This window comes from Neodiprion pinetum, chromosome 7 (genome assembly GCF_021155775.2).
Source record: "Neodiprion pinetum isolate iyNeoPine1 chromosome 7, iyNeoPine1.2, whole genome shotgun sequence".
Taxonomy (NCBI): domain Eukaryota; kingdom Metazoa; phylum Arthropoda; class Insecta; order Hymenoptera; family Diprionidae; genus Neodiprion; species Neodiprion pinetum.
The window spans coordinates 8,948,442-8,961,611 of NC_060238.1; the positions used below are offsets into that span (position 1 = coordinate 8,948,442).

General features: G+C 37.4%; 1 protein-coding gene across 1 annotated transcript in view; it reads right to left on the minus strand.

Annotated features, from left to right (window-relative positions):
* Positions 1-13,170, minus strand: part of kl-2 (dynein heavy chain 2, axonemal kl-2) — a 1,019,064-nt gene that overhangs the window by 286,614 nt on the left and 719,280 nt on the right. Inside the window, exon 40 of the mRNA XM_069137782.1 lies at positions 12,942-13,161. Coding sequence (XP_068993883.1) covers positions 12,942-13,161 — 220 coding nt within the window. The remainder of the gene's footprint in view (positions 1-12,941; positions 13,162-13,170) is intronic.

Genomic DNA, 13,170 nt, shown 5'->3' on the forward strand with positions numbered 1-13,170 from the left:
GGATTCTGCGTAGCGTGATCCTTTGTGATTGCGGTAAAATAAGGTGTGTTACTTGCGCGAAGCGGTAACGAGGTGCGATGCGCTCAGGGAAAGATTCTGCTCCAATGTCTCGCTGCTGGTACCCCTTGCACGATCGATTGTTTTGGAAGTTCGAAGGTCATCAAGTCTTCGTCTCCCATGCACTTATGGTTTCACCAAGACAGCTTTTTTATGGCATAGCTTCACTATCCTGGTCCTAGGCATTGCGTTTGTGGTTCGTCGAAACGGTACGAAGAAGGTCGTGTGGTAGTTCGACACCGGGCCGGTAAGTCTTCGTTAACAGGGGGTACTACTGTAGCTTTACGTATGGCCTTGTACGCCGTTATCTAGGCATCTAGCGGCACTGCGATATAGGTTGCGATAAACCAGCACCTGGCCGAGAAGTCTTCTCTCTCCAAAAGTCATTCCATGTTTTCAGGTACTGACCTTGTACACGGACTCAAGAGAGGCATTTATGTCTACGTCGGAGTGGAGTTGCATTCGCTTGAGCGCTCGTATGACCCTCGCTTCCTTGCACAAGTCCCAGGTCCGACGGCGACGATGGTCCTCATCGTCCCTCGTGGCGACAGTGATCCTCGTTGGCGATACGTTGCGGTAATTGTACTCATTGACGGTATTTGTAGCTTATGACACACACGTTGCATAGATAAGAAAAGAAAAGGAACGAAATTAACTTAACTAGTTAGCTTAATTGAACATAGATTGTGAGTTGGTTTTTCCGGAACATTACGGTCACACGTACCCCGGGTGAGTTTTCGCAGTATTACACATCGGGATGTGCGTTAAATAATCCTTAAAACAGTGTTTCACAAAAAAGTGTCACCACATATAAATATATCTTTGTAGATATTTTAGATTGATTTTTCTAATTATGTCATGGTATCACATTTATAGTTAATATTACCCAAAACTATCTATAATCACAGTTGGGTCAGAAATTTTGATACTAATTTTTTCTTCGAAAGTTTGGTAGAAAAGGAGATGATCCTGCAAATTTCAGCCCGATACGACCAAAGTTGGCCGATGGAGAAATTTTTGAAATTTATGCATCAGAGGTGCTTTTTGGGGGCATATAAATGTCTCTATTGATAGAATGTAGATAAGTTCAAGTGTGTGTTAATGATTTTGGCGGTTCAAATATTTACCTCATTTCTCTGATCAGTCATGACTGATGGTATTTTAAGGTAGAGTGGTTTTTGTAGGGCAACACTTTTTTGGAAACCTTTGAGATACTGTACGTTTCCAACCCGCGTTTGGTTATATACCCGAGTTATTTAATATCTCTTGCATGTTGTTTGTTTTTTGCTACGTAACCCTTACATGCAGAAAGATGGGTTCTGACAAATTTTAAAACTTTAAATTTTCGAATGTAGAATTCAACATACAATTTACTGTAAAACACAACAGCTTAAATCATTTTAAAATTGAGTTGAACACAAGTATTGCTATGTGGTCAGTTGGTGACGCGTGATCGATGATCACGTAACCTATGCAGATAAAATTCGACAGATGGCTGTTGCAGCAATGAAGACTAGAGGTAAGGAGACCGAATGCTGTACTGGGAACGTGGTCTATGAAGGTGGAGAAAATTTTCAGCGCTAAGTCCGATAGGGGTGCTGCTATCGCTAAGACGGGCAACAGAGAGAGACTGAGAAGAGAGAGAACGCTATATCGAACTGTATCGAACTGAAGAATACGTCGGGTCAAGGCCTTTCTCCCTTCTGCAGTTTTTTAGGTTCTGTATTTGTTTTTAAATTTTTGTTTAGACCGTGAAATAAAAAATCTCAACAAATGGGACATAATAAATAACAGTAATAAATAATTATAAAAGACATAGTCAACATACGGACAACTCGACTCTAGTCGGTTATCGAAATTTGTGAGTGCTGGTCGCCGAATAAATAAAAAATAATCTTATGACTTACCTCAGGAAGACTTATCTTTTTGCAATTATGCAAAAACATGATGTCCGACAAGAATGCAATAAACATACGCCAATTAATACTCGATAATGATTTCACTATGCTCCCTTCACTATGTTCCGAACAATACAAACGATAGACTTCACGTCCTATCTTAGGAACACGAGCGCTCGGGGCTGAATTTTTAACTCAATAATTTTCTCCACTTTTGGCTACCACGTTTTCAATACTTGCCCATATGCGTTCGGGCTCCTTACCTCTAGTCTTCATGGTTGCAGCGTAAGTCGGTCGGATCCTGTTTCTAGGCAACCTATCAATAATTTGCATCGCAGTTGTAATCAGATAATCGTTTAAATGTACAAAAGTCATATTTTGTGCGGTAACTGCAATATAGATCCCACCACGGTGCAAGGGTTATGCACAGTACGTACAACGTATCAATACTTGTATTGTGGTTAGAAATATCAAGACTACAACCCCTGCAGTCATTTGCAGACGATATGTAATTAAAATCATAATATACTGAGTACATGGGTGTGATTATACTGAAAGCGTTGCACTTGAGATTTCTGTGAGAGAATATGTGTTCAAAAAGATGATGCATATCACGTTAGTATACCAAATGTTTCGGATGTCGAGAGATGACTTACCGTAAGCATGATTTATGATCAAAATTTGATTGAATTTTGTGTATTACACCAAAACTGTTGCTTTCATTGTCAAAATGAGGATCAAATTTTTTGTCAAACATGAATTGGACTTCTGATAAATGTTGACCAATGATTTCTTTTTGTTGAATCAAATAAATATAATGCTTTGAAAGAATTTCTTCGCAGAATTTGGCTTAGAAAATTTATATTATTGGGAAAACGTTGTCGATGGTCGCGAACAATCTGTAATAAATACTGCAACTGTTGTTCATCTTTAGTTAGGCAGGAGTTATATTCTTCAATTAATGTGACTCTATGTTCAGCAACGTCGTTGGTAAGTTTCAAATTTTTTAAAAATTGAACTTTGATCTTTAATAACTTTTAAACGAGTGGACTAATTAAAAAATGTTTACAGACCTTTTTTGTAGAACGTTTAATTCTCTACAAAGATCAGAATAGCGCTTTTTTAGTCGATTGGTCGTTTGAAAGGTATGAAAATCAGAAGAAGCGAAAATAAATATTAAGGGCTCATTTTTTCACAGTAATTTTTTTACACCCAAACGAAAATTTTGAGCCTGTTTGAAAAGAAAAAAAAAAAAAAGTTTTCTTTTCGAATCATCATAATATATGTAAGGTATTTCATGCCAACTGAGAGGTCATTTTCCCTGACCCCCGCCAATTTGCTTCATTATTTTTTATATGATTCTACAACCTAAAGAAAGCACTCACCATTTTTTTCAGATGTTTCGTCCGAACCATTCTTTTTAAAAAAATGTTAAAAACCCTGTTATGGTCCTAAAAAAAACGACATTTTATTTTTTTTTTTTTCAAAAATTCACACAATTTCTGGGTCCCAAAACAAACATTTTGAGCCATAGTTTAGAGTGGAGAATTGATTTCTTTTATTTTTTGAATATTTTATTAGAGGAATAATTTTTCTTATTTTGTATGTATGCAAAACATTAGTTATGTTTGTAACATTTTTTAAAATAGAATGGTTAGGTCGAAAAATCTGAAAAAAATTATGAGTGCTTTCTTTAGGTTGTAGAATCGTATGAAAAATAATGAAGCAAATTCACAATTTGTATACTGTAACGTGGCATTTCTGTTAGGCATGCCCGTTAAAAGGTGCTCCCTGAACCTTGGGCGGAATCCACGGATAAGGGTTTCTGAGATCGGGCCGCGAAGGTATAATAGACGAGCGCCAGAACTGGAGTCACGCATCCGAGCTTCGACAGGGACGCAATAGCGAATTACGATTAAGATATTGCAGGCTTTTGTTTTTATTTTTTTTGAGTACACCGGTCACGGGCCAGCGACCAACTCCGACGCCGAGGATATTTCGAGGCGAAGCGAAACCGCAAAGATCTTGCAGGAAGGATTCCGAGGCTGCGGAGGCGGAGCCAACGCAGATCCCTGCAGCGCGGGAATCCAAGGCGGACGCGATTCCCGCTGGCGGCCGGCGCGCCGCAGCCTCCCCGCTCACCCCGCCTACACCTGACCAAGACAGCCGCGAGAGACCGGCTAGCGACGAGGGAGTACCACCCCCCCCCCCCAGCCCCTGAACACCGTAGAGATGCGCGGAAGACGACATCGCGAACTAGCGTTAAGTTCTGCGCCGCGAAGCGACGACAGGTGCGCGTTAAGTTGCGCAATCTCCGAAATCAATGACAGATCGATTATTGCGCATTCTTAGGGTGATGACTTCACGAAGGATTAGCGTGACGAGATCGGCGTTGCGGCCGATCGGCCATTTGAGATCACTCTAGTTCTGGCGATTAAGCAAGGTAGTTTTATCTGTCAAAAGTCGAGTTGGCAGTTCGTTTTGAGTCTGTCCAGAAAATTGTTGAGTTGCGAGGACGATGGCCGGTAACCGTCACGAGGGGGTCGGTGCTTTTGTGAGCTGCATGTGGAGCGGTAAGCATTGCTGATATTCTTGCGATCGAATTTCGAGAATAATTGAGCGAGGGCTCGTCCGAAAAGAGACAGCCGTTTTGGTAATTTGCGTGTCGAAAAATACTCGAAATTCATTTGCCGATTCTTTCGTTTGGTTACCGTAGCCTGAGTTGCGCGTTCTAAGGTAGAGCCACTGTTGAGTGACCGAGAAAGTCAAGTAGAGTCCCGAGTTTGAGTCGCGACAAGACTGCTGCAATTAGAGTGTAATCAAATTCCGTTACACTGGGTCACGTCGAATCAATTACAATACAGCGTAACTTCTCGTGTAGGTCGCGAGTCGTCAAAGGGGGAGCGTTCGAACTCGCGAATCGTGGTACGACGTCGCGGAGAAAGTTGAGCTCGGGTGCGTGATTAATAAGTTAGTTGGTAGAGGACGGTCGCGGTTAGCGCGTCGAGTTACATTCTTTGTTTGGGTTTTTGAATTATTGTTTAGTAGTAAAGTGGCGATTAGCGCCCGTAGGCATAAGGAATTTTCTAGATTTATTACCGATCGCGGTTAGCGCGTCGATTGTGATTTCGGTTTAGTTTTTGTTGAGTGGTTTATTGTTAGTAGTTAGTAGAGGACGGTCGCGGTTAGCGCGTCGAGTCAAATTTTGGTTTCAGTTTTGAGTTATTGCATATAAGCAGCGACTAGCGTACGTAGGCATTAGAAACCGTCTAGATTTAGTCATTTTTTTTCTTCTTCTCTGTTACATTATTTTTTTTCTTTCGTTAAATCTAAGTCCTTGAATATGAATTGCGAATAGCGAATTAAGATATATTATTACTCTTGTATAGCATTTTGAATCGCGAAAAACGACTGTAGAATTATTATTTTCCGTTTTATATTTTGAGTCGCAATGAGCGACGTCTGAAATATTATTTTGTTTTATATTTTTCTTTGGTTTGTAATATCGTTGGCGGAAAATACATACTGTTTGGATTTGATGTTCACATGGTAAAATAACGTGTTGGCATTGCGTGTGTCACATCTCTCTCTCTACCCAAGAATTACCCCTCCCCTCTCCGCGGTACTGAGCTACCGAGCATATTGCCGAGGTATAGCGCATTAACGATTTCGAGCGTGACTCTTATAACTTAAAAGGGTTGCGGAAATAATAATTCCGGAGTCCCAAGGACTTGGGTTGATGTAGAAACGATACTATAACATTATATTACCACCGATCACAAATAATTACATGAATAATAACATAAATAATTATAACATTTATAGTTACCTAAATCAACAACAATGTCGGTTTTGATGATCAAGAATACAGGCTTAGTTAATAATAATGACAATGAATAATTTACAATAAACAATATATATTGCGGAGCATTCACTATAACGCTAGTGGATGTCCCGAGCGCCTGTCACCCACTCCCCTCTCTCCCGAGGCGAGGGCTCCGCGGTGTTCACTCTTAGTTATCCTTTCCGTAACCCGTTCGGCGTGTTTATTGTTTTTCATCGATAAGTTTGGATGACCAGGCCACAAACTTACATATATATATATATATGTATATATATGTAAACAAATATGACGAGGCCTATATTCACCTCATCGTATTTCTTCCTCACTCCCAAATTTGAAATTTCACCGCACAACAATGAGCGCCCTTGGCAGCTTCACGGTCAATAGTACATGCGTGTAAATATGAGCGAATACAGACGATAGAATGCCGAGGGCATATGATAGATAAGTACATAAGCTATTATCAGCGGAATCACACGTAGAAACGGCAGAACGAGAGGAAAATAAGCTGTAAATGTCGTTTCTCCATTTACAGGTAATATTATTTTTATTCAACGTAGAATATAAGTAAGTAATGTAAAAAAACTTAATGTAATGTAATAGTATACGAAACAATAAACTCCATTTACAGAGAAACTCATCGCAGCTTCGACAAGGTTAAAAAACAGGAACATTATAAAACGACATTTCCGCTTAGAAAAAAAAAAAAAAAAATGGAAAAACTGAAATTTGAATTTACGGTCAAGTCTTCGACCGAAGATCCGAAAACAAATATAATCGCCATAACCTCAATAACCACACCCGAAGATCGCTGCTTTATACTCCCGGACCAGCTTCAACCGATGAGACATCATGCGAAACTTACAACTACGGCGGGTTATCAGAAAATAAAAGCTACACTACAAAAAAGAGGACAAGTGAAAAGAGTATGGATTAGTTTGGCCGAAGATATACTACAACATTATAAGGATGAAGATGGGAACATAATATGCAACGACTACTTACTTGAAGAAATGTCAACAACGCAAGACACTACACCCACAGCAAACATCACAGAAGAGGCATTAACAAGAATTTTGGGAAAATTTACCGAAAAGAAAACTGAAGATAAGCCCCAAGATTATGGAAACCGTAACTTAAAAAAGGTATCAGAAAAATTTGTAATTGAAAAATTAACAGGCAGAAATTCAAATGTGCCCCAGTGGATGGATATTTTTGAAAATGAATGTTCTCGATTAGGTGTAGAAAGAGATATTGAAAAAATCGAGACCTTTAGACTGTTTCTAGAAGATTTATGCATCGACTGGTACGGGTCAATGCTTATAAAATATACATTAGATTCAGAGTGGAAAACATGGACACAAAATTTCTGTGAAACTTACGCCAATAAAGGGTGGACTGGGATTAGATATGCAATATCTTACAAATATATAAAGGGTTCGCTATTAGAATATGCTTTAAAGAAAGAAAGACTTCTATTAGAAACAAACAAGTCAATAGAGACGCCTACCTTAATTGACCTTATTGCTGTAGGGTTACCAAATTTTGTATCCGATAGAATAGATAGAGAAAAGTTAAATCAGATCGAAGATATATTTAAGGAGATCAGAGGACTAGAGCATCTGGTGAATAAAAAAAATTCAGAAAAAAAGAGTACTACAAATATTGAAAACAAAAGTAAAGCGAAAAATAGTGACCATAAATCATATTCGATTTGCGAGAGAAAAAATGAGAGCAATCGCTACCACCCAGAATCTTTATGCTGGTTCAGGAACAAAGCCGACGATCAACAAAACAAAGAATACATAAGGCATGTAAATAACTCTGGGTTAGAAATAGAATTAAATACCAAAGATCCAAAAAACTCATAGTGCCACCATCAATCAAAATCAAAGTATTGCTAAATAATGCGTTACAAATCCAAGGAATTTACAATTCCGGCTCGAACGTTTCTTTAATTAATTCAAAGCTATTACATTAAAAACAAAAGAAACTTCATAACTCACATAACGCACATTTAAAAACGATTAATGGTGTAAGAAAAGCAAACGGCATGATAACTCTAAAAGCTAAAATTTTTGATATCGAAAAAGAAATTGATGTTTTCATGATAGATAACGAACATTTTGAACACGATCTTTTAATCGGACTAGACTGTATAAAAAAATTCCAATTAAGACAAAACGAAAATTTAGAAATTACGCAAAAAGTCCAGGCTATTCCTGAAAATAGACTTAAAAACAAACCTAACATACAAAATACAAATAAAGAATATATTGAAAACAAAACAAAAAATTACCAATTGAATTTCAATGAACATATAAATACGTCAGAATTTGACATAGTAATAAACCACTTGGAAATGCAACAACAATCCGAAATTGACAAACTAATCGATAAATATAAATCGATTTTTGCCAGAGATAAATACGACATAGGCACTGTAACGGACTATGAAGCTCGTATTGATTTATTAGTTGATAAATATTGTTACAAAAGACCGTACAGATGCACTATGGAGGATAAAAAAGAAATAGAACACCAAATAACAAAATTATTAGAAAAAAATTTAATTGAAGAGTCTTATAGCCCATTCGCTGCACCAGTGACATTAGCCTATAAAAAAGATGAAGGAAAGAAAGCTAGGCTATGCATAGATTTCCGGGAATTAAACAAGATCGTCATTCCTCAGTCGCAGCCTTTTCCATTAATTGAAGATCTGATAGTTAAGACACGAGATTGTAAATATTTTTCGACCTTAGATATAAATTCAGCTTTCTGGTCAATTCCCCCAAAAATTGAAGACAGACGAAAAACCGCATTCGTAACTCAAGAAGGCCATTTCCAATGGACCTGCCTACCCTTTGGTTTAAAAACATCACCAGCGATTTTTCAGAGAATATTAAGTAATATAATAAGAAAGAACAAGCTCTCGAACTTCAGCGTAAATTATATAGATGACATTCTAGTATTTTTAAAAACTTTTGATGAACATATTGACCACTGATCACAGCTATTAGAGTCAATTATGAAAGAAGGATTCAGACTGAAACTTTCAAAATGTACCTTCGCATCAGACTCAGTTAAATATTTAGGCCATGAAATAAGATACAACTCGATCAGTCCATCCAATGACAATCTAATCTCAATAAAAAAATTTCCAACGCCAAAAACAAAAAAAAATGTTCGACAATTTCTAGGAAAAGTGAATTTTCACGGCAAATATATACCAAACGTTTCGGTTACCTTAGATCCGCTACATAACTTACTAAGAAAAGGGCAAAACTTTATTTGGTCCGAACAATGCCAAAAAGCTTTCGAGAGCATGAAATCTCTACTTTGCTCTCAACCGATTTTAACAATTTTCGATCCACATCTGCCAATATATATTCACACGGACGCAAGCTTACAAGGCATTGGAGCTGTACTAAAACAAACACAATTAAACAAAGAAGATAAACCAGTCGCATATTTTTCAAAAAAATTAAATGTGTCCCAAAAAAGAAAGAAAGCTATCTATATAGAATGTTTACCAATAAAAGAGGCAATAAAATTCTGACAGCACTGGCTTATAGGAAAATCATTTACGGTTTTCTCGGATCATAAACCTTTAGAAAATATGAATATTAGGTCTAGGACAGATGAGGAATTAGGTGACTTAATGCATTATCTATCTCAATACGATTTCGAAATAAAATACACTCCAGGAAAGGACAATTTAGAAGCAGACTGCCTCAGCAGAAACCCAGTACTAGAACCTAATGATAATGAAGAAGAAATTTTAAAAACCGTTAATTTCATGAAAATAGAAGACATTCAGAACGATCAAGAAAACAATAAAGACGTCCAAAACGGTAAAGACAAGTTACTATACAAGAATAACACGTGTTATAAAAGAATAGGAACACGTGAAAAAATTCTACTCTCAGAAGATTTCAGTAAAGAACTTATACAAAAAGTACACCTCTTCTATTGTCATTTAGGAATGAAACAAATACAAAATAAGATAAAACCATTTTACATAGCAAAAAATCTGAATCAAAATATTAAAACAATTTGCGAAAACTGTGAAGTTTGCATTAAAAATAAATCAAGAGGAAAGTACAAAATTGGATTAATGTCCCAATCAGGTCCTGCGACTTACCCCTATGAAATAGTGTCTATAGATACAATTGGCGGATTCAGAGGTTCACGGTCAACAAAAAAGTATTTACACTTGCTCGTTGATTATTTCACAAGATATGCTACTATTTTGACCTCAAAAACTCAGAATGCGACTGATTTTATAAAATTGATACAGACAGTCTTGCCAAATAATAAAATAAACATGATCCTATCCGATCAATATCCAGGGATAAATTCCAAAGAGTTCAAAGAATTTTTGAATAAAGAAAATATAACCTTGACTTTCACAGCAGTAAACGCACCGTTATGAAACGGACTCAATGAAAGACTAAACCAAACGCTAGTTAATAAAATTAGATGTAAGATAAACCAAAAAAAATCAAAAACCGCGTGGACAACTGTAGCGCATGAGTGCATAGAAAAGTACAATGATACAGAACATACTGTAACAAGATTCTCTCGTAGATACTTATTGGAAGGAAAAAGCAGTACAATCTTACCAGAAGAGCTAAAACAAGAAAAAACAGAAAACGATTTGCATGAAGATAGAAAACGTGCTCTAGAGAATACAAAGAAATCACATGAATACAATAAAAAGCAATTCGACAAAAATAGAAAATATCATGAATTTAATATTGGAGATCTAGTTTACGTTGAAAATAGCCATAGACTAAATAGGAAAAAATTAGATGAACTAAAAATCGGACCATACAAAATTATAGAAAAAATTTCAAACTCAATTTATAAAATACATACAGATCGAAATAAGTCAGAGTCATTACTTCACATTACAAAGCTTGTACCGGTTCCAAAGATTATTCAAGAAGACCAGTGTCTCCTCACTGGTTTCTTTACTTCGGGGGGGGGGAGATGTAAACAAATATGACGAGGCCTATATTCACCTCATCATATTTCTTCCTCACTCCCAAATTCGCAATTTCACCGCACAACAATGAGCGCCCTTGGCAGCTTCACGGTCAATAGTACATGCGTGTAAATATGAGCGAATACAGACGATAGAATGCCGAGGGCATATGATAGATGAGTACATAAGCTATTATCAGCGGAATCACACGTAGAATATAAGCCCGTAATGTAAAAAAAAGTAATGTAATGTAATAGTATACGAAACAATAAACTCCATTTACAGAGAAACTCATCGTAGCTTCGACAAGGTTAAAAAACAGGAACATTATATATATATTTCAATTCACTTGAATATTCGAATTCTTTATAATTATTATCGATATATTGATAATCATGTTTACTATCGTGGTTGGCAATACCATCGCGTTCAACAAGTGTAATGGTTGTCTAGAATCCACATAGACACACTAATTGCGATGTGTGGTTTAGAAATCACGATTTTATGGACATGTGGCATGTATTTAGTATGCTTGCGCAGGAAAAGTATACACAGTCGATCATAGAACGATTTTGCGACTTGCTTGCTCTTCCACGATCACGAATGTTACGAGCGTTAGCAAATAAGCTATCTTCTCTGGTGTTGAGTGTCGGAGCAGGACGTTTTGGCGTCGGTCGCTTCGGCGGCGGACGTTTTGGCGCTGTACGTTTTGGCGCCATACATTTCGGTGCCAGACATCTTCGTGTCAAACGCTGACAACAAACAATAACGTACTAATAAGTTGAAAATGACTGTCGCAGTCCAACGGTTGGAATAAACCACAACACACACGCGAATACGAAAAACGCGGAAGGTGACTGCGGCATCCGAAAAAATAGAATAAGTTCGGCCTCCTCACGACAGTGGCTCCCGAAAGATTAGAATACGTTCGGCCTCCCGAAACCACAAAACACATGTGAGTACGCAAAACGAGGAAGGTGACCGCGGCTCCCGAAAGATTAGAACAAATTCGGCATGACAGTTGCATAATTGAAACCACAACTCACTATCCGGTACGCAAAATCCGCAAGGTGACTGTTGCAGGCCCTTTTGGCCCTCTCCAAAGAGTCCGGCGCCAATACGATGGCGGTAAGACGTAACGTACTCTTTTGGGTGTACTTCTAGCAAAATACAACGTTTATGTATCGATCTAGAGATTATCCTGTGATCTAAAAATGTAATATATATCTTCTGTTCCGTTTCATACTAAACAACGTGTCGAACATTTCTTTCTCCAATCCACCCCGCTTAGTTAATTAAGGCTACATTTCCTAGGGTTTGACAATATTAGCCATTAACATTTTTTGATTTCATTCCAATTCTTCAGCCTTAACATCTGGCTGTTTATATTATTTGATTACAGAAAAATTCAACATCAGCTACGGTGTTAAAAATGTTCCACTGTAAATAGAAGTAGTCTTAAGCAAAATTAAAAATTGAATACACTGTTAGAAATTTAACAATTGTAATCTGTAAAGCTGGAAATGGCATAAAACAAACATCACCATGTGCATGACGTTGCGGTTCAGATGACAGACAGAAGTTACCGACAGCACATATTTGACAGATTTTATAGTAACAGCTTCCGCTCAGTTTATTGGCACATAGGTACATATGATTCTGTGAAAATACCGACAGCTTTGGCGAGATTACATATAGGTCTTATTGATAGCTCTGACTCAACATGAACAGAATTATTATTCAGATGGTCCTTGGCAGAAATTTTTGCTTCAGAGCATTTTGTGAAGTCAAAACACAAGATAGACGCAAAAAGGCAAGATCAATACTTGTGATATACATAATTGATCATTGGCAAGAATTTGAAAGTGACGTCGTTGTAAATGCAAATTATACGGTGGAAAATCTGATTAAAACCCAAAAGGCTGCTGTACAAACTCGAAGGCTAGAATGAGTTATACTTTGAATGATTTGTGATTCTCCAAAAGCTATTGTACATTGGGCCACAATACTTCGACGAAAAAGAAGCGTGGAGCGCATTTCTTCTTTCAATAAAAACCAGTTTATTCAGTCATTCACTCTGATCACTAGCTAAAACTTTGTGATTTGTGTACATAGCGATGTAATTTATCCAGCAAAAGTTATGTTATCGTACCTGGACATTGTTAGAAGTAGTTTGCGCAGACATATTGATGGTCAACAACGAATACTTTCTTGGGTTTAAGGCTTCAAGTACAGATTGTGCGGTTGATGTTTTCCCTGTGCCCACCGGACCAACAAGGAGCACAGGAAACCCGTGCGATAACAGCATGCTCACTATGTAATCATATCGAGCTGTGTCCACCGTAGGAACTACAATTTTATGAAAGGGAATCCTGCAAAAA